This window comes from Protopterus annectens, chromosome 15.part0 (genome assembly GCF_019279795.1).
Source record: "Protopterus annectens isolate FY-2018-M chromosome 15.part0, PAN1.0, whole genome shotgun sequence".
In the NCBI taxonomy this organism is placed as follows: Eukaryota; Metazoa; Chordata; order Ceratodontiformes; family Protopteridae; genus Protopterus; species Protopterus annectens.
Window position 1 is genome coordinate 228,282,493 of NC_056749.1, and position 23,478 is coordinate 228,305,970.

Consider the following 23,478-nt stretch of genomic DNA (forward strand, 5'->3'; position numbering starts at 1 on the left):
ACAACCATTTAGAGAAGGTTCAACAACCAGTGGGAGAAGGTATCCAAAGCCTGAGCTCCGCTGCCCTTTAGTGGATAATGCAGGGCAAGCACTCACTCCACTAGGATAGTTGGAGAAGGGGGGGATAAGTTAATAGAGAGATGGTAGGAGGGGAAGGTCCACATGTATGGTGGCCCTTACAAAATAGTTAACAATTTATAGCAGACACCAGTAATTTAAAGTTAATGCACTCACAAGGTTATATTTAAACATACATATACTGTAGGATAACACCTACACTGTGAGGCTGAAATGTAGACGGTCCAGGAAGATCCTGAAGGGCTTCTAAGTTGAGTTTACCTACTATTCAGTAGGATATTATTAGCCTTACAGGGATTCAAATAGAGGGACCGGCTGTGACTCCACACAGGACTTAGAGGCTGAAAAACAGGAGACAGAAAGAAGTATTAAATGACTGCTATCTAACTAGGCGAAGTTTCATGCAGAACACTTCTTAAAAAGATGGAAGGTAAAAGATAAAGCCAAACCTATGCAAACTGTTAAAGATTTCTTACAAGTTCAGCCTCCTAGATTTAGTAGGCACTGGCCCTCTAAGAATTGGTCCTTTCCAGCCTCTTCAAGGTCTTCTCAAGCCAAACCCAGACATAGCAGAAACCCCAGGTTTCAGTCCCATGGGACACACAAGAATAAGCAGTGGGGGGTTTCCGCACCCAAATCGGGAGTAGTAAGACTCTCCTTTGTGGAAAACAGTCTCAATGACTTGCTTCTAAAACTTCCAAGCACTTCCCAACTGAAGCCTCCTTTAGGTGGAAAGATTGGTCTGCAGGCCAAAAACTGGGGAACTCATTTCCCAGGACAAATGGGTTTTAAATATAGTGTCCCAAGGATACAGATTTCACTTCCACACCTTACCAACACCAAGCGGGTGGCCAGATCTGCCCCCAGATCAGTGGGCAGAGGCCCAAATCAAGTACTCTCACTCTTAAGCATGGGGGCCATTCAGTTTGTACCAGAAGAGGAAAAGGGACAAGGGTTCTGTTAGAGACTTTTCCTGATACCCAGAAAAGGCAATACATGGCGTCCTATCCTGGACCTTCCTACTGTAAATACCTTTCTGGTGATTCGAAAATTCAAGATGCTGACTCTTCACCAGCTGCTTCCTATGCTAGGCAAAGATGCATGTTTGGCAACACTAGACTTAAAAGAAGCATATCTGCACATCCCTATCAGGGAGTCTTGCAGAAAATACCTACGCTTCAAAGCAGGCTATATGCACCATCAGTTCTCTGCACTGCCCTTTGGCTTATCTACTGCGCCCAGGGTATTCGCAAAGTGCCTAGCTCCAGTCATTGCATTCTGCAGGCAAAAAAATATTCAAATATACCCATATCTGAACGATTATCTAATTCAGGCAGAAAGCCAGGACATACTTTTGAATCATCTGACCTTTGTTCAAAGGATACTAACTTGTCTGGGGTACACCATAAACGAAAAGAAATCACAACTGATACCCTGTCAACGAATTATATTCCTGGTAGCAAGCTTGAATACAACTTCCCAGATGGCTTTCCTCACGCCAGATAAATGGATTAATTTGACAACCCACTTCAAACAAGAGGCCACAAAAACCCAGTTATCTGCAAATCAAATACTGCCTTGGGGTTCATGGCCTCCTGCATTCTTCTAATTCCATATGCAAGGCTGCATATGAGGAAACTGCAATGGTATCTCAAAAGCCTATGGTGTCAACATTCACAGGATCTATAGGCAATGATTCCTATCATACCTTGCCTACACCTAGAGTTCCTTTGGTAGGCAGAGGCCTACCACCAAAACAGGGGAATACCATTCACACTACTCCCTGCCGCCCAAACCTTAACAACAGACGCATCAGATTATGCATGGGGGGGGGTGGCATCTGGCAAGGAAGTGCATTCAGGGCAAATGGAACCCAAGTCAAAGGCACCTGCATATCAGTCAAAAAGAAATGTTAGCTGTACAGAATGCTCTGACAGCCTTCAAGGACCACATTCTTCCAGGACAATTAATGATGAAGACAACACCACCACTGTTATGTGGTACATAAACAAGCAGGGGGGTACACATTGCTTACCCCCTCTGCAGACTAGCTATGGCATTGTGGAACACAGCCCTGAGCTATCAGGTACATTTACAAGCTCAATTCCTGCCAGGTAAGCTAAATACACTGGCAGACGAACTAAGCAGAAACCTCATGGACCTACACAAGTGAAGACTGGAACCAAGGATTTTCAACATGTTGACAAGCAAATGGGGGAGCTCAGATATAGACCTGCTTTCCTCCCCCAAAACTATCAGTTGGACACATTTTGCACAAGGACTCCCACAAACAAGCTTGGGAAGTGGATACTCTGTCCTTCAGCTGGAAAAATCTATCAGTTTATGCCTTTCCTTCTCGGCCTCTGCTCTCCAAAGTACTACTAAAGATCAAACAAGACAAACCAAGGATGATTTTGATTGTACCAGACTGGCCATGCCAACACTGGTACCCCCTCTTGCGCAGCGTGTCACTGTGGGCCCCATGGCACCTGCCTCAGACTCCTACTCTTTTGTCTCAGCAGGAGAACCAAATTCTGCATCCTCAACTTCAAACACTGAATCTAGCAGCCTGGCTAATTACATAATTTCTCATTTATCATCCCTCATTTAACCAGTGATGGATATCATTTTAGAGGCAAGGAGGCCTAGTACCAGAAAGTCTTACGCTGAAAAATGGAAAAGATTCTGTGCCTGGAACCAGTCTCAAGGGATGAGCACAACAGTGCCCAATTTACCTCAGATCTTACAATACTTAACTGAGATGCTTCATAAGGGCCTGTCTTTCTCCTCCATCAAAATTCACGCCTCAGTCATCTCAGCTCATTATAACACAGAACCACCCCTCTTCTCTCATCAACTGCTTAAGCAGTTCCTCAGATGGGCCAAAAATCTATGACCACACAGGAGAGCTCCAACTCCAGCCTGGGACCTCAACTTTGTATTGGAAAAGCTCACCCTTCCTTCTTTCGAGCCAGCTGCCACTGCAGACTTAAAATTCCTTTCTTGGAAAACAGCTTTCCTTTCAGCAATCACTTCAGCAAGAAGGGTATCTGAATTACAGGCCCTCATGGCAGTGGAGCCTTTCATCATCTTTCATGCGGATAGGGTGTCCCTCAGAACCAATCCCTCCTTCATGCCCAAGGTGGTATCCAGTGTGGCCCTTAATCAGTCCATACATTTGTCAACCTTCTGTCCTAATCCACAGAACAAAGGGAAATGGATTTTGCACTCCTTAGATGTGCACAGACAACTTAGATTCTACTTGGACAGAACTAAACCTCAAAGGAAATCTGATCAACTGCTGGTGGCATTTGCTGCAGGGGCAGAGGGGAAGGCTATTTCAAAGCAAACCATTTCCACATGGATAGGCCATTGCATTCATTTTTGCTACATACACCATGGAAAACCTATCCCACAGGGGATCAGACACAACTCTACCAGGGCTGCATCTACCTCTACAGCTTTTCTCAGAGGCATCCCTACCAGGGACATCCTAGAAGCTGCTACTTGGAGTTCTGTACATACTTTCACCAAGCATTACCATCTGCCACTTTTCTCTAAATCTAGAGCTGGCTTTGCCACTACAGTCTTGCAGGGCCTTTTAGCTGGTCCTAATTCTATTTAAATTCCTCCTCCCATCCTTAGCTTTGGGAATCTACCCAAAAGTGATGACTGCAACAGTGAAACACAAAGAACATAGTACAGTTGTGTACACTTACCGTAAATGTAGATGTTCAAGTGTATTCACTGTTACAATCCTGGTTACCCTCCCTCCAGCCCCCTTCTTTTTCTTTTTTAGATATACCGCTACTTTCCTTTACTATCTTCAAAAGCTTTTTGGTGTATTTGCTTTTTTGTTAGAAGTATAACCTTGTATATTTATAGATTTAATTGCTTCCCATTAAGGGGGCACCTTACATCTGGGGCAAGAAAAACTGATGTAATTGCGTCGGCTGCATGTTTTATACCCCTGACGACCTGACTTCATGGAAGAAGGGACAGCAACCGACACAGGACCCAAGACTTTGTTAATCAGGCCGACTGAGGGCTACTGCAAGCAGATAACCCAAAAGTGATGATTGCAACAGTGAGTACACTCAAACATCTACATTTATGGTGGGTGTACACAACTGTACTTTCCTCCTTTTGACATATTAGGACATAAGACAGCACTGTAAAGAGAGTGAAAGGCTGAAGCAGTTGAACTCAACTAGAATGCCCCCTTACACACACACACACACACACACACACACACACACACACACACACACACACACACACACTGACATACATCTAAGCAAAAGTCAGTCTTGGGTTGTTTGATCAAATCATTGTTCCAAACTGTTTGGTAGAATCATATTCGTAGTGTCTGTTACATACTCAGCAGTTTGACAGACACCTGTACTTTGGTGTCTGCAAAATATTTTTGTTTCAAGAATGTGTGTGTTTTTAAGCAGTGAAGCAGAATATGCAGTTAGAATAATACTCCAACTGCACTCACCAGAAATTCTCATTGAATCTATTTTCCTGCAAATTGAAACCTTTGGATTCAGAAAGTCTCCTCATTCTTCACTGTAAGTGAAGTGGCCAAGAAACCTAAAAAGTTACATTGTGTCCCATTTCAGCATGTCACTGAGGAAGAAACCCTACAGATATTTAACACTTCTGCATTTTACAACTTGAAAGACAGAACAGAAACAATAAAGAGGAGGCTCGGGAGTTATTGTGAGCCTAGAAAGAATTTGCCATTTATTTATCATGTGCTCTCTACAAGGAGCTTCAGAGATATCTTAAGATGTTCGTTACTGAATTGAAGAATCAAGTCAAAAACCTGTGAGTTTGATGAGTTGCATGATTCATGAATAAGAGATAGAATAGTCTGTGAATTAACAGAAGAGAAACCAAGGGTCAGACTTTTAAGTGAAACAGACCTGATGTTAACAATAGCTGTATGGAGAGGTAGTGAAATTATGCATGCACTTTAAAATAATTGATGAAATGGATGTGTTCCAAGACAGAATGCAACTAAAAAAGAGCAAGGATGAGGCATATAAGAATGTGTTGTAAAAGTAATGGAGTCCAGAAAGGGAGCTATGAGATGCACAGAAAATATTTGCAGTTGAAATTAAAATCTTATGTATTTCAAATGACTGCAAGAACTAGAGTAAGCAGTGCTCTGCTTCTAATCGATTTTGTATAATCTGTGATGGGGCCATTCTACAAAGGTGCATAAAAGGAAACATAGTTGTGTTCAAAGGAATTTACATGTTGTTGAATAAAAACACAAAAATGAGCTGTTAGCACTGTTAAAGTGCAGAGAGTTAAGTGAAGTCTGAAAGTGTCAGAGGCATTGAGACAGAAGTGTAAGTCAAACTGTGTGCAAGAAATACTGAGAAGTAAGCAAAATACTGTATTCTAATTGGACAGAGGTACAGAGTATTATTTTCTGAACACAGAAAAAGTCACAGTAAATCATTCAAATCACTTCATGGCTAAATAGTTTGTTACTGATATGCAGTAAAACAATGCTTAACATGCTGTCTTTCAGTCTGTTAACATTCCATCAGAACAGAATACTGTGGCACAGGGGTCATCTAAAGTATTATTTAGGTCATTTATCAGGCAAAACTGTCCATGTTTGAATTGCTGTATGTTAAATATCAGTATTATAAATAGTTTAATATGCACTTAAATGTGAATTGCTTCAAGATATATGTTTAAGCTGTCAACAGGCATGTATACCTGTTTGCATATGGGAAGCTTCAGTGGGTAAGCTACTTTCACTTGCAGTTTAAGTGATACCAACAAGCCTTGCTGGAAAAGTAATACTTAAGTAAAAGCTTATCTATTTTAAAATTGTTGCTAATCTGATGTAGTTAGAAAAGTCCTGTGTAAAACCTTTAAAGAAAATATTCCTCAAAACTACATGAAAGCAATGTTAGTGGTAGACTACACTTTGATCATTTTGATCATTTTTTTGTTTTTTATTTTAAGTCAGGAAAATAAGTGATATAAAATACGTATTACAGTGAGAACGGCAATAAAACATGTAAACCTATTGAGAAAAGCAATAAAACCTGTAAAGCAACCCATAGGGTGGAGTAGTGACTATCGTTTCAGCATAGTTACAGTAAGCACAGTATTTTGCTGAAAACATTTTATAAGTCACATACAAACAGTAAGCAGTTGTTAAAGCAAACTCCGTAGTGATGGTTGCAAAGGAGTTTGCTCACTGTAATATTAACAGAAGGGCATCTTTCAACTTTTTATTTCAAAAGAAGTTCTTAGTACTTTAATAAAGGAACAAAAGCGCTGGTCACTTGTTTGGCAATATATTTTTTCCAATGTCTTGTTGAAGAAATGTATATTTTATTGTTTTTTCTTCTTAAGTATTTAATTTACCTACTCAGTTTCATGATTGAATATGTATATATATGTATCTGTGTGTGTATCTATATTTATATGTGTGTGTGTGTGTGTGTGTGTGTGTATATATATATATATATATATATATGTGTGTGTGTGTGTGTGTGTGTGTATGTATGCATGTATATGTATATTATATATATGTGTGTGTGTCTATATATATATATATATGTGTGTGTGTGTATATATATGTGTGTGTGTATGTATGTATCTATATATATATATATATATATATATATATATATATATATATAAAATGTAATGTATATATATATATATATATATATATATATATGTGTGTGTGTATATATATATATATATATATATATATATATATATATATATATATGTGTGTGTGTGTATATATATATATATATATATATATATATATATATATATACACACACACACACACATATATATATATATATATATATATATATGTATGTATATGTATGACTAGTGACATGTTTGTCTGAATTGTCCAAGAGGAAGGATGTCTTGGAATGCTTGCAACGCTAATAGCACTGCCCTCATTTCTAGAACATTGATGTGCAAGTTGTCCTCCAATTGGGACCAAGGCGGGACCATGCGCCTTGGACTGTCTTTCCCAGATAATGCCCCACCCACCCTATCTGGGAAGCATCTGTGGTCTCTCTGACTTGAGGCTGAGGAAGAATAAACAGCTGGCTCAAGAGAGTCTGGTTGAAATGTAATCACCATTTGAGATCCTGTTTGCAACAGTTAGTAATCAATACGGGATGAGATATCGGTTGATGCATGAGAGACCATTGGGAAGCTAGTAACCACTGCAGGATTCACATATGAAACCTCGATAGAGGAACTAGAGTGATTGATGCAGCCATGGGACCTAAGATTTGAAGAACAAGTCTTGCTGAAACCTTGTCGTTCTGCTGAATTTTCCTGACTTTGATTTTGATGCGTTGTAGTCATTCTGGAGGGAAAGACACAATCCCTGAGATGTCTAAATGAGCACTGATGAAGTCCAGTTGCTGAGATGGCTGAAGGTTGGACTTTTCGAAATTTATTGTTATAGTGACGTACAGATATTTGCTTGTTTTAGAAGATATCTGGTGGTAGCGGTGAGGAGCCAATCGTCGAGATGTGGAAAGACTCAAAAACCTTGCAGTCTGAAATGAGCTGCAACTACTGCCATGCATTTAGTAAACACCCTGGGGGCTGTGGTGAGTCCATAGGGCAGTGCACTGAACTGGTAATGATTGGCTTATAGCCAGAAGCGCAGAAAACTCTTGGAGCTTTTTTCCATTTTTATGTGGTAATAAGCATCTTGGAGGTCTATAGAGCACATCCAATTTCCTTTTTCCAAGAACGAAGTATGGATTGAACCGAGACCATCCAGAATTTGGATTGCTGGACAGCCTCATGGACGAATTGGAGATAGTATCAAGAGTTGCAAGCTGGTAGGAGACTTTGTCACACACCCCGTCAGGCTCTGCTCCTGAGAGAGTGCTTGAAAGCTTTTTACTCAAATCTCTCTGTAATCTTGTAAAGTGTACCATATAGTTCAAGGACTTTAGAGGGAAGGTTGTTGAAGCACAAACACACTTCCCAAATCTATCCAAAGTCCCAGACTCCTTGCTAGGAAGATGGATAGTGGGACTCTCTTCAGCAAGTTCCTTTTTGGTGGCAGCCGCTATCACCATGGCATCAACAGAATTCCTTTAGACCAATGTGGTTCATTTTTGGGGGCTGATAATACCCGGTCAGGTCTCTTGGGTATTGGCTGTATGGAGCTGGGCATCTTCCATGCCCACTGAGCAATCAGTTTAATAAAATCATCAGTGGGTGGAGAGATCTAAGAGGTAAAGGGCTGGGCATGAAAAGCCTCCAGGTATGCCAGTTTCTCCAAGGAAGGATGGATAGCCAGCCACCCCTCTGTTTCAGGATTTCTAGGATGTACCCAAAGGAAACATCATACAAGGGAGACCTGGGGGTACCTTCCCCTTCATCAAAATCAGTGTCTTCAGTGTAAGATTCTTCAGGGGAGTCCAGGTGCTTCCTCTTTCACTTCCTCTTCACAGGGACTTCCTTGGGGGAATGATCCAGGGAAGTGTTTGAAGAGGAGACCACTAAAGTGGGAGTTACCTGGGACTTTTGTGCCCTCTGTCCTGGTGGTGAGACTAATGGTAGCTCAGGTCAAAAGGAAGAAGAAATCTGTCCCAACAAGGATGGCAAAATCTGAGAATCTCTAATGGATAATGCCGTCTACATAATCCAGAAGGCAGCACCCCCCCCCCCCCATAGAGGGATGGGAGCCCAGAACCAAAATAGACTCCTTCGCAACCAGGGTCACACCCCGCACAGAGGAAACTGCCTCCGGAAGAGGAGCCTGGGTCAACTCTACAAGGACCGAGGCACCGAGAGGAATAGACTGTTCTGAAGGAACCGAAAAGGTATCATGTGTCTCGGAACTGACCAGGGAGTCTCGACCCCGGGAGGTCTGTAGTGCCGAAAGTTTGGAGTTACTCAGGACAGTTCTCAGAGCCAAAGATGAAGATGCTACTGGAACCAAGTCAGTTGGAGCTGGGAGTGTCAGGATCGAAGGCTCCAAAGGCTCATCTAGAGTGGTAAGAGGAGGTTATGAGGGGGTCATAGGATGGACACTTTCTACTCCGGTTAGGCTCAGAACCGAAGGTAATCCTCTCACCACAAGTAGCTGATCCACTAGTCTCATACTGTCTGCTTCTGATAGACTCTTAAAAAAAGCATGTACCGATGCAGTTGAAGGAGATCTTGGGGGAGGGGTCTCAGTTCCACAAATGGGGTATCTCTGAATGGGTCCACAGAAGGGGAGTAGGAAGTTCTTGGGAGCACAAGCAGCCCTAATTGCTTAGGTGCCAATTTATCAGCAGGTACTGATATAGAGGCTGTCGGCTCCGAAGCCAATTTAGTAGGTGTAGTCAACTCCTTTGGTACTAGTAAACTCTTCACTACTGAGGAAGATTTAGCCATTTTATTAGTCAGTTCCGAGGACTTAGAACTGAAGATAACCTTTTCTTTGAGCCATGGGAAGAAGATGATGAAGTACCAGTTTTCTCCCTGGACTCAGAGATGGCCTCATCAAAGGTAGATTTCAGAAGCCCTTTAAAAATTAATTTGTTTTTTCTTTCTGTCATCGTGCGGGTAGAAAACCCGTGGCAAAATGCACAATTCTCTTGCAAATGAATCTTGCCAAGACAGTACACACAGGATATGTCCGTCTGAGTTGAGCATTTTACCCTCACATTTCGTGCACCTCTTGAACCTGGAGGTGCCCTGAGAAGGTTTTGCTGGAGAAAGCTTCTCTTGTTGGGCCGCCATATTCAAAGGGTAAAGAAAAGAAGAAGGAAAGATTTTTTTTTTTGGATAGAAAAAGGGAGAGGAAAAAAACAGTGTCTTTGATGGTATTAAGAAATACCTTTAGTAGTATTTAAAAAGAGAAAGAAAGGAGTTCCAATGATGGTACTGGACAGTTTACCTATGGTAGAAAAAGAGAATGAAAGAAAGGTTAATTAGTAAAGTAAGTGGAGCAAGTAGAAGTACTAAAAAATACGAGAAATGCAAGAGTTTAAAGAACGAAGAGAATTATATGAAAAAATTTGAAAACACTTAATAATTAGGCCAAGGCTTGAGAGAATGAATGAACATGTCTAGTCTGCGAAGCGGCAAAGAAGATCTGAGGTAATCTCTGTGAGGAGCATTATGAGTAGTACCTGGCTCGAGAGTATGGAGAACACGAGCTGAAAGATATGGCTGAGTCTGTTTCGAGGTTCGGAACTGAACCCACTGTCAAGGATTTGATGAAGATCAACAACATCAGATCATGTGTTTCCTCCTTGGAATCTTAATTTTGTGTTATAATAACTTATACTTTTTTTCTTTTTGAATCAGCTCATAAGGTTGTATTAAATTTCACAACATAGAAAATAATGTTACTCACTCCTCTGACTTCAGCTAGATGAGTGAGTTTCAAGCTTCTATGGTGATTCAACTTTGACTTTACATATGGATAGTTAATCTTTACGAACCAACCTTTCCTTCTTGTTAAAAGTGGCATCAAATTTCAGTCTGAATCAGTGTATTCACCTCCCAACTCTTTTTTCCTAAACATAAAAATGTGAGAGAGAATCTCTTTGAAAAAGGTAACTTGTATACTACAGTGACAAAACAAATGATGTCAGAAGTTCCAGTCAGTTCCTCATTGCCTGTGAAGATACAGAGAGGGGACAACCAGTGCTAAAGCAAACTGTTTCCAAATGGTTACCCATGCTATCCAATGTTTATATTCTTATCATGGAAAGATCCTTACCACCCATGTCAAAGCTAACCTTTAACAGGCCAATGGCTACTTCTAGAGCTTTTAGGAAAGGGGTGGACTATAGAAGTATTGTGGAGGCTGCAACTTGGTCATCCAAAACTTTCTTCCTAAAATGATTATCCCGTGGTAGACAGCTGTTAGCTATTAGGATAACATTTGTGTTAATTTAATGTATGCCACGCATAATACACTTAAGAGGAATTTTATTTTCTGTTTTGTGTGTACTTGCATAAAACTGCATTTATTTGTTGACTTAATTCTGTCATTGACTCACTGAGTAACTTATGAATTGTGCAGCATTTGAATTGAAATGGGCTATAGAAGCACTTTCTGTTGCTATAGATTTGTAAATGACTGAAAAATATTTTTCTTTTGGCCAATTTAGGTGTCCAGTTCCTTGTTTCAGAGATTTGCCTTTGAGCACTGGGGTTCTTTAATAGCAGATGGAATGATATATTTGTTCAACAGTCTGAAATGTTTTAGGCCATACTGATGCATATGTGTTTGGTTTATGAGTAAAAAGAATGCTTTGTTAGCAAACTTTTTTAATAGTAATGTGTTATCTTCATGAGGAGTTGTCTGTTGCCTTGCTGCTATAACCTTAAAGCATTATTTGTTTTTATTATGCTAATGAAAATAACACAGAGTACTCTCTCAGTAGAAGTTACAATGTAAAGGATATCTAAAGAATACACTCTTATTTTTTTTCAGGTTATAGGAGGTTGGTACTTCTATATTCATGCTTATAAAGCGCTGAAGCATAAGCTTGCCAACATGGATGTATTAATTGTTCTTGCAACAACTGTCGCTTTTATTTACTCGTGTGTCATTCTTATAGTTGCCTTGGTTGAGCAGGCAACGCTGAATCCAGTAACATTTTTCGACACACCACCCATGCTGTTTGTCTTTGTTTCCTTGGGCCGTTGGTTAGAGTACATTGCAAAGGTAGGTGTTATTGTAGAACCCATTCATAGCTGTCCTGCTTCTACACATTGATAGTGTGTTATAAATGTGAAAGTGTATCTTGATTTTGCTGTAAATGCTTATTTCTTCAAGGATTTCTTAAACATTTATTAGTAATGCATTTATTTAACTGAGAATGGTTTCATTTATTTTTCTTATTTCTTGATGTATTGGAGTTCAGATCCCTTTTCATGGAACCAAGTTGTATAATAATACCCATTCAGAGAATAAATCAAATTTTAAAATATTTCTTTCCTGTTAAAACAGTAAGTATTATTGCACACTGCTTTTGAGAAAGTCAGTTTTGTAGTAATTGCTAAAATGTGCTGTTAAAACATCATATATCATAAGTAATCTGCAGAAGTCTAACTGGGTGATAGTAAAATCAAGGGCTTTATTATTATTAAGCTCACCTTTAAACTGATAAACTGTTTCTTCTGTCCACCCTTATATAAAGCAAACTTAAAATAAAAGTCTTTGTGCATTCTCTTAGGGCACATGAAGATCCTCTGTTATGTATGTCTTATTTTACTTTTACTGAGAGAGTATACCATTCTCTGAAAACACTCCAGCAGCCTGGAATGCATAGGGAGCATTTGGAAGTTAGGAGTTAGGGTTAGGAAGGGGAGAAGGATTTTATTTTTAGGGAGCAACCAGGAATTAGTGCTAGGTTAGAGATAGGGATTGGAGGGGGATTTTAGGTTTATGGAGTAGTTGGGAATTGACTCAGAGTTAGGGTTTGAGGGGATGTGGATTTTAAGGCCAGGGAACAAATGAGAGTTGGCTCCGAGTTAGTGTTAGGGAACGAACAGGAGTTGTCTCAGAGTTAAGGTTAGAGAAGGTAGGGGGATTTTAAGTTTAGGGAGTAATTAAGAGTGTTTTTTAGAGTTAGAATCCAAGTTCTGAGAGAGAGTGTTAGTTTAGTGGGAATGCACTGCAATCAGAGTAGTGGGAGTCAGGGCACTTGCCAATATGAGAGAGTGATAGCAGGGAAGTGTGTTGTGAGCTAATGGTACACAAGCATTATAGTAGACTATGTTTCAAGGATTGTATTTAATCTTCATTTTCTCTTCTTTTTAAAGTGTATACTGCTACCTCAGAGGTGTATCCCTCATTGTTTTTTTTTTGTTTGTTTTTTTTAACACGTTTATTAAATTATCACTTAAAACATAGGCAAATATACATTTATATAATATAAATCAAACCATGTTAGCATGTTCACAGATACAAACATTATACATCACATACATGCTTTTATACATTTATAATCAATACATTACATGAATTATTAAATTCCTGCCTAATCCTAAACCGCACTCCTTATTTAAAACTTTATTCTGCATGTATTGTCCCCACAATTGCCATTTTTTCTTTGTAATCTGCTCCTACCCTTTTAGTTCTTTTATCTCTGTTACAATAGTCACTGCTTCGAATACAGTTGACTTAGACTTCCATTTCTATTTTCTAGTATTTGCTTTTTTGGCAGCCACTAGAATTAAACTGTGTAGACAATTCAGATCCTGTACCCCAGCCCCCCAAAAAATTATTTTCTTATTTACACTTATTTGCTCACAGAATATTTCTGATAGAGTAATCTGTAGGGAATTTTTTAAATCTGCTAACTCATTGCAATCCCGGAACATATGCTTTCAGTTGCTTCTTTCATCCCGATCACACCCCCAACATTTGCCATCTACATGAGATAAAATTCTTTGCAGTCTGCCTGGGGTATAAAACAGCCATGCAAACACTTCCAAGGACAAGTTCTAAATCTTCTACTTGCATATTTGGGAGGCATATACATGTCCTTCCATTGTTTTGTTGTGAATTGCTCACCTAATCTCTCTTTCCAATCTTCTAACTTCCTCTGATTGATTCCTATAGTGATCATGCAATATTTTATATGCCCTACTAATTATCCCCTTTTTTAACAGCAATTTCTGCTCTACATTCAACTAAAAACTCTACCAGTGCAAGTCTTTCACTTAGGATTCACCAGTCCCTTTCTCTTTGACTATATACTGTTATCAGTCACTGATAGGGAAGGCAGTCTCTAGCCTGCAGTTCAAATGTCCTTAGCCTTTTCCCATTCTGTTACCCTTCCTTCTCTAGCTATTTGGTACCCAAAACCTTGGTTCCTGTTTCACTTCTTGCCTCTTCTCTGTACCCATAATTGCAGTCATCCCTATCGGCAGGATCTCCTTTCTTCATTCTTGTGTTGGCTTAGTTCTTATAATACTTTCTTCTACTTTGAGTATGATACTCTGTATGGCTTTTGTTATGCTTCTTAAGGAGCTGCATCGAAAATCACACTCTCTCCTTATTTCTTGAATTTACCCCCATTGCATCATCATCATCATCAGCCCTTTCCTCTTTGAATTACAGCATGTTCATTGTGTTACCCTACTGCAGTCATCACACTTGGGTTATCCTGCCGTCAGGCGGTCCCGCAGTCGGCCAGAATTCCAAAGTCTTGGTCCGGCGTCGGGTGCTGTCGCTTCTTCCCTGACGTCAGAGCATCAGGGGTATATCAGAGGCATCTGACTCCATTTTCTTCAGTCTTTCTTGCCGCGCAGTGCCCGAAGCAGAAGCAGTTCACAAGTGCCGGTTGGCCGACACCTGAGATTTTCTAATCGAGTTTCAGTCCAAAGTCTTCAAAGCTAAGTACCCCGTTGGGGAACCTTTTCTTGCCTCAGTCCGATGTCAGAAAAAGTTAACAATTGCATTTCTTGTGGGAAGCAAATACCTCATAAGGATTTTCATTCTTTTTGTATACCTTGCCTAGGCCCAGACCACGACGTCACTGGTTGTCGGTTTTGTGCTAGGTTCAATAAGCGAACTATAAAGCGTCGCTTTGATTTCACACGACACTACTTCGGTAGAAAATTTTATTACAGTATGCCGTCGGAGCAACCGACTACCACCGTGCATAAAAAACGCAAGGATAGGGACAGGCAGCCTAGATCCAAGCCAGACTCTGAGGCCTCGGCTGGCCCGGTCTCCGGTTCTCTGGTTTTCAGAGAGGCGCCTACGCAGCCCCTGGCTACCACTGAATTGGTTCCCCAGGCTGCATCGGATCCCCCAGCAGAGATTTCTAGGCCGATGCAGCCTTTTACCTTAGGTCCAACTGACGACATCGCAGTAGGGGAAGCCGGTGCTGCAGAAACACCTTCGGTTTCTGAAGGTGTCTTCAGACCGACTACCCTCACCATAAAATCTTATGCTAAGCTTAAGACTCCTCTAAAACCAAAAAAAGCCTACCCTTCAGTCTCCAGGTCAAGGCCCTATGCCTAAGAAACAGATGCTTAAAATGGCTGAAGATTTGATTTCTTTGATCAGGGGTTCCCAACCCCCCCCCCCCCCGGCAAAAGGCCTAGACAAGAGGAGGATTATGCCTCCTCTGATCAGATGTCTGTTTCCTCAGGCTCCTCTGAGGCACAGGATTACTCCTTTCCCCCTTATGAAGATTATGATGCTGAAGAACTCAATTCCCTCAGCTTCTCCCCCTGAAGACTACTCCTTTGGGGAAACCTTACACACCATGAGGGAACATTTCCACTGGGAGGGTCAGGACTACTCTGACTCAAAGAAAAGGCTCCGGGAGTTTCTTTTACTTCCCCAGCACAGACCTCTTGCTATCCCCCCTGTTTTGGACATAGTAGATGATGTTTTCTTAGAATCTAGTTTAAATCCAGATTCTCTGCCTCCTGCTCCAGCCAAACCAGATAGATACTATAGAGTGCCTAACTCTCACAAATTCCTTTACAAAAGCCCTGCTGCTGATCCAGAGACAATCTCCCAGGGTCCCAAAGGGGCTAAGGTTTCTATGGCTAAAAATCCTGTACCTTCGGAGAGGGACTCCAGAGCACTAGACAGGCGGGGGAAGAAGGTTTACACCTCTACTACTTTAGCTATGAGAGCACTAAATTGTCAATTTCACATGCTTAAATACCAGCAATTCCTTATATCTCAACTAAAACAAAAGATGGGCACGCTCCCTCAATAGTCTGAACTCAAGGAAATGCAAGATCTGTTGCATGCAGCTGAACAGGTGGGCAAACATACTTTACAATGTGGTTTTGATGCCTTGGAAGCTTCCTCCAGAGCAGCTGTTACTGGGTCTGTTATACGTAGGCATGCTTGGTTAAAGGAACAATCTCTGCCTGATCATGTTAAAGCAAAGTTACTGGATGCACCCTTACAGCAGGATGTTTTATTTGGGGTTAAAGCAGAGGAGGTTTTAAAGAAAATGGAGGATAAGGCAAAATCTATGCAGACGGTCAAAGATTTCTTACAGGTACAGCCCCCACGCTTCAGCAGAAATTGGCCAACAAAAAATTGGTCCTTTCCAGCTTCTGACAGGCCACAGAGGGGTAAATACAGGTGCCCAAGGGGTAGAGGACAAGCACAAATCCCTTACAAACCTCGCCAATGGGGCACTACAACACAGAAAGGAGGAGAAGACAGGTCCCAAACCACTGGAAGGCAAACACAATGACTTAAACATCAAACTGCCAAGCAGAACCCTCTTGGCAGCTCCCTTGGGAGGAAAATTAACACTTTTTGCAGACAACTGGCGCATTGTCACAAAGGACAAATGGGTCCTAGACATTATCTCACAAGGATACAGATTCCATTTCCACACCTTGCCAAGGATAAAAGGAATGCCAAACCTGCCACAAAATCAATGGGCAGAGGCACAAAAACAAATTACAGCTCTCATGGACATGAAAGCCATCCAACTGGTACCTACACAGGAGCAAGGCCAAGGATTTTACTCAAGGCTCTTTCTAGTCCCTAGAAAGGACAATGCTTGGAGACCCATTCTGGACCTTTCAATTTTAAACACTTTCTTGCAAGTACCCAAATTCAAGATGCTAACACTACAGCAGCTTCTTCCCATGTTGGGCAAGAAAGCTTGGCTAGTAACGTTGGACCTCAAGGAGGCATACCTGCATGTCCCTGTCAGACAAAATTGATGAAGATACCTCCGTTTCATTGCAGGTTCAACCCATTACCAATTCTCTGCACTGCCCTTTGGCTTATCTACTGCACCCAGGGTCTTCACAAAATGCTTGGCACCAGTAATTGCATACTGCAGACAGTGGGGAATTCAAATATACCCATACCTGGACGACTGTCTCATACAAGCAGAAAGCAAGGACATTCTCTTACAACACCTGGCTTTTGTAAGACATCTTCTAACTTGCCTAGGGTACACAGTAAACGAACAGAAATCAAAACTAGTGCCCTCACAAACTATGACATTCCTGGGTGCCAGCTTGAATACAATGGCCCAGATGGCTTATCTGATGCCAGACAAACAACTACAATTAACTCAATACTTCAGAACAATGGCAACAAAGACCCAACTCCCTGCAAGAAAAATTCTGCAGGCCTTGAGCTTCATGGTATCTTGTGTACTACTAATACCATTTGCAAAACTGCATATGAGGAAATTACAATGGTACTCAAAAAGCGTATGGACTCAACACAGTCACAGCTTGGAAACTATGATAACTCTCATTCCCTGCCTTCAACAGGAGTTTCTATGGTGGTCACAGGCTTGTCACCTCAACAAGGGTCAGCCTTTCACCCTACCCCCAGCCAGGGAAACAGATGCATCGGACTATGCCTGGGGGACACACATGGCAGGACAGTGCGTTCAAGGCTTATGGACAGCAGATCAAAGGAATCTGCACATCAATCAAAAAGAAATGCTAGCTGTACAAAATGCTCTGACAGCCTTCAAGGACCTCTTGCATCCAGGACAGCTTATCATAAGGACAGTCAACACCACAGTAATGTGGTACATAAACAAGGGGCACACACTCCTACCCTCTATGCAGGCAAGCAAGCAATGACCTTGTGGAACACAGCACTGGCTTACCAAGTTCAATTACAAGCTCATTTCCTGCCAGGAAAAAAGAACATATTGGCAGATGACCTAAGCAGAAACATCATGGATCCCCACGAATGGAAACTGGATCCACAAGTATTCGCAATGATAACTCAAAAGTGGGGGCTCCCAGACATAGACCTGTTTGCCAGCCCTCAAAACTGTCAGCTAACAAAGTTTTGCACAAGGACTTTTCACCAACAAGCTTGGAAAGTGGATGCACTCTCATTCAGTTGGAAAATGCTAACAGTATATGCCTTTCCTCCACTGCCCCTTCTCACAAAGGTGCTACTGAAAGTCAGGATGGAGAGACCCCGAATGATACTCATTGCTCCAGACTGGCCACGCCAGCACTGGTACCCACTATTAAGGAATATGGCCCATGGCCCACCATGGATTCTGCCACAAATTACCCACCTGCTCACACATCAAGACAATCAGATTCTACACAGCCAGCTCAAAACCTTAAACTTGGCTGCATGGCAAATCACCTAGGCAACCAGCCAGCTCCTCTCTCACAAGCTGTTATGAAAGTTATTTTGGAGGCCAGGAGGCCCAGCACCAGGAAAGCCTACTCAGACAAATGGAAAAGGTTTTGCGCCTGGAACCAAGCTAAAGGCCAAAATACCCTTCAGCCTGACATACCTCAGATTCTGCAATATCTAACTGAGATGTTACACAAAGGGCTTTCTTTTTCATCTATTAAAATCTACACCTCAGCTATTTCTGCTCACTACAACACGGATCCTCCCTTATTTTCACATCCACTCTTAAGCCAGTTTCTCAGAGGGGCCAAGAACATTAGGCCTCGCAGGAGAGCACCATCACCTACTTGGGACCTCAGTTTTGTTCTGGAAAAACTCACGCTACCTGCTTTTGAACCAGCTTTCTCAGCTGACTTGAAGTTTATATCATGAAAGACTGCCCTGCTGCTAGCAATCACTTCAGCTAGAAGAGTTTCAGAACTTCAGGCACTAATGGCAGTAGAGCCTTTCCTCATTTTTCATCAAGACAGGGTTTCTCTACAAACTAACACCTCTTTTATGCCTAAGGTGGTATCCAGTGTGGCCCTAAATCAAACCATCCATTTACCCACCTTCTTTCCAAATCCACAGAACAAAGGAGAAAGACTCCTGCATTCCTTGGACATTCACAGACAGCTACGTTACTACTTGGATAAAACTAAGGTTTTCAGAAAATCTGACCAGCTTCTTGTATCCTATGCTACAGCATCACAAGGAAAGGTTATCTCAAAACAAACTATTTCCAAATGGATAGGACATTGCATACGTTTTTGCTACACTCACCATGGAAAACCAGTTCCTACTACCATAAGGCCCCACTCTACCAGGGCAGCAGCTACATCTACAGCCTTCCTCTGGGAAGTACCAACCAAAGATATTCTGGAAGCTGCAACTTGGAGTTCAGTACACACCTTCACCAAACATGATCACTTACCACTTTACTCTAAGACCAGGGCGGGCTTCGCCACTGCAGTTTTGCAGGGCCTTCTAGCCCCTTCTAACCCTGTTTGACTCCTCTGCCCATCCTTAGCTTTGGGATTCTACCCAAGTGTGATGACTGCAGCAGGGTAACACGATGAACATAGTACAGTTTTGTACCTACCATAAATGTAGATGTTTGAGTGTATACCCTGCTGCAGTCCAGGTTGCCCTCCCTCCATTTCCTCTAAAACCAGCTGAACTTATCTCTATTCTGTACAACCTCTGTGGTGTATTTGCTTGTGCCTAAGGGTTTTGTTTTACTTTTTTCAAGATAGCTATATATACATATATTTTTGCCTACCTATTAGGGGCACCTGACATCTGGGGAAGAAAAAACTGAAGAAAATGGCGTTGGATGCCTCTGATATACCCCTGGCGCTCTGACGTCAGGGAAGAAGTGACAGCAACCGACGCCAGACCAAGACTTTGGAATTCTGGCTGACTGCGGGACCGCCTGATGGCAAGATAACCCAAGTGTGATGACTGCAGCAGGGTATACACTCGAACATCTACATTTATGGTAGGTACAAAACTGTACTTTTCTGCTTGTGTTATAAATATGAGTCTTAACTGTGTAACTCTGAAGTATCCCTTCAAATCAGGTAATCTTAAACCACCTTGTTCTATTGGAAGAATCAACTTATCCCATCTTGAACCTTGCCGTCTTCCCCTTCCAGATAAAATCCGTCAACTCTTTATTAATTTCTGTCTTCAACTTCTCTGATTGATAAAAATATGCCTGACCTGTGTATAAAACTAAAGGAACTAAAAACATTTTCATTGCTTGTATCTTGTTACCCTTATCCATAAACACAAGCTTCCAGTTTCTCAGTTTATGTATTGTTTTTTGTTTTGTCTCTTCCCACATATCCTTTACAGCCATAACAGAATCCCTTTTAATCCATACTCCTAAATACTTCATTTTAATATGTCCCCACCGTGATGTCCCCTCTCTGAGCCAGGAATCAAGGAGTTTGAATCACCACCACTGACATGGGAGAAGGAAAAGAAATGGATGCAGCCAGTATTTCTGGATGCAGCTGTCTGTTTCAAGCACAATTTCTCTTAAGAGCACACAGTGAACACTCTGAGTCCAGGGTTTTTCTGTCTCTCTCTCACTCACTGTCACTCTCTCACGCTCTCTCTCTCACCACTGGCACAGCTGTAGAGTTGAGTCCAAGTTGAGTATCCAAGCCAAGTCCTCCAGCACCCTCTGTGTGAAACCAATGCTTCATGTCCCTGGTCCAAGCAGCTGATGCACACACTCTTGGAGAATTGATTTGCATACACATGCACACACCTGGGAAAGGCTGACACAGATTTACTTGCTATGCTCCCTTCTGCCCAGATTAAAAGGTAGTTACACTGCCACCAGACACACCAATGCCAACAACTGTAAGGCTCTTACACGGGTACAGAATATACTGAGTGAAATTAATGTTAATACAAATGATAGTGTTTGACCAATGCAGTAAGGCTTTCAAAAGTGGCCACAGAGTCACCAAATATATGAGTACTCTCAAAGGTTAAAATGTTCTCTAAACGACCAGCCAAAGTGAAAAGTTTAAATATATTTAACAATAAATAATAAAAGAACATGAAAGACCACTTCAAACCCAGCTTTGATGTAGTTGCTGGATATCCATAAGACAAACTCCACTCGCGCAGCCCGCACACAAGGCCTTAACCTGGTCTCTGACATGGGATAGATTTGTGTACCAAAGACTCCCCGTCTATGGAATAGACTCCCTCTTCATATCAAGCAGAGTACCTCTGTTGCCCTCTTTAAGAGGAACCTGGACACCTGAATGGGAAACAGAAAATATACCCCTGGGATCTCACCTGTGGCCCTACTGGACAGAGGAAACAGGTGCTGACTTTGAGGGAACATGGGGAAATTCTTGGCTAGGCTTATAAGGGCCTCCGGTCCAATAGCCTACTATCATCCTATTAACCTAAAATACTAAATATCTATTTAGAGTAGACACCAGAGTTTGTTACAAGAAATATTAAAATAACACAGATGAATAGATTCACACAGCTACAGAAAAACAATACTTAACTAATCTCACTATATGTTCCTGACTGATCTAAAGAATAACTATTTCTTGGTCACTTACTAGACCAAGGCAAGATGAAGTAGGGGAGTGGTCCTCCTCCTTTGTCAGGTTCCAAAAACAGACCACTGTGAGACTTCAGTCTCCTCTAGTAGTCGGACATAATTTTTGCCCTGGATTACAGAATGACATCACATACATCTGGTCGTCTGACTTCTGGTTCCCCATCTACCCCCTTTCTAGCAACTGACCCAGAATCTCGCACATATGTGTCTGGTAATGCACACATACACACAGCTTTTTGAAGATTTGTTGCAGTTTCTGGAAGCCATAAAACAATAAAACACTTCCACTCATCTTGCAAGAGCTAATAAACCATTCTCTGGTACAGACATTTTGTCTCTGGCTGTAATTAGAACTCTAAGATGCAATCTTTATAGCCTAAATTAAGTAATTTAATTTCATACTATTTTTCAGAGTTAACTGGGGCTGAGCTTAACCTCTTCTGTGTTACAATATTAATTTCAGCAGTTATAATACAGTCTGACATACAGGTATATTTCTTTGCTGTTCAGCAGGACACACTGTTGGTACTTTTTAACACAAGCAGATTTACAAATACATTTTTCAACACAAGAATCTGTACAAATCAGTTTGGTGTACAAATTTCATGTAATTCTTTGCAAAACTCCAGCTAATTATGCTGGCATATATTTCACATTCACTGCCCTACTTCTCCTGGGATAGCTGACAGTACCTCACATAATAAACCCATAAATATATGTATTGCTGAATCTTCATGTGTGGGTACATAGTTTACAGCTATAGGCTCTATTTTGTCATCATTAATTCATCTCGTTTTGTCTTCCTTAATTTTATAAACCAAAAAATCTTAAAATTGTCTCAGAATGTCCCACAACACTGAAATGCCCTTTTCTGGTTTTTCTTTTCTTTATTCAAGTACAAAATAATATCGTCTGAAAAAAAAGCCCAACTTTTTTTGATTACCATACCAGTTATAGACTTGACTTTCTTTGTCCGTTATTTTCTTTGTTAGAGGCTCTGTGTATAATGCAAATAACAAAGAAGAAAGGATACCCTTTCCTGGTTCCTGTCTTCACATACAACTTATCAGAAAGGAGCCTTCACACTTCAGTTTTTGCACCTGATCCCTCATATATCCTCCTAATTAGCCTTGTTATTGTATCAGGGAAATGCAAATGCTCCATTGTTATTCTCATAAAATCCCATCTTACTTTGTCAAATACATTTTCTGCATCAAAACCCATCAACAACAGCATTATTTTCTTATATTCTGCTTCTCTCTAGATCATCATTGTTCTGTTAATGTTGTCAAATGTTTGCCTCCCCATTTTGGCAACACCTTCAGCATTCTTTTAATTTTATAGCAATAAACACTTTATAATCATGATTTAAAATTGAAATGGGCCTATATGAATCTGGGTCTGATAGGTTTTTGCTTTCTGTAGGTATTACAACCACCACACTTTCTTTCAGCATGTTGGTGCTCCCCATTCATTTTTAAATACTGTTGAACAAAACCTTCCAAATCTTTATTTCCCTCTAGCTTTCAAACTTCTGCAAGAATACCATCAGTTTATCCAGATTTTCATTAAATTTCTAAAAAATCTCTAGTACCTCTACAGAATCTCTGGTTATTATTGCTTAAATCATTATGCTAAGAGTTTTTGTACTCTAAAATTATCAACAGTTGCTTCTAAACTCATGCAGATTATCCAGATACTCACTTATTTTCTCTTGAGCTCTCTGTAGTTGCTTCCCTTTAAACTTTGTCAGCTGTTACTTCTTAACCGTATCTCTTTCTTTTATTTCTAACCCATTTTTAAACTCCACTTTTATTTTATCCCACTCTCTAGCTGCAAGTTATGAATGCATTTCTGTCTTCCCTAATATTGTTCAAATTGTCACCTCACAGTAAGATGCTGTCTGGTTCGATTCTCAGCTAGAACATCATCTGCATGGAGACATGCATGAGTGGGCGTACCTTTGTTGGTAACTCAGCATGTAAAAATCAACTACCAATCATTAGCGGACCGGAGTTCCGCTGTGGCGACCCCTAACCGGGAAAAGCCGAAAGACACAAACAAACCATTCCTTAAAGTCCTCTCTTTTTAACGGGTAGGTAGGGAAGTGCCAGCAGCTCATTTTTATTTAATCTACCTGCATTTT

General features: G+C 41.0%; 1 protein-coding gene across 1 annotated transcript in view; it reads left to right on the forward strand.

Moving 5' to 3' along the window:
• Window positions 1–23,478, forward strand: part of ATP7A (ATPase copper transporting alpha) — a 2,674,176-nt gene that overhangs the window by 1,204,104 nt on the left and 1,446,594 nt on the right. Inside the window, exon 10 of the mRNA XM_044057744.1 lies at window positions 11,555–11,788. Coding sequence (XP_043913679.1) covers window positions 11,555–11,788 — 234 coding nt within the window. The remainder of the gene's footprint in view (window positions 1–11,554; window positions 11,789–23,478) is intronic.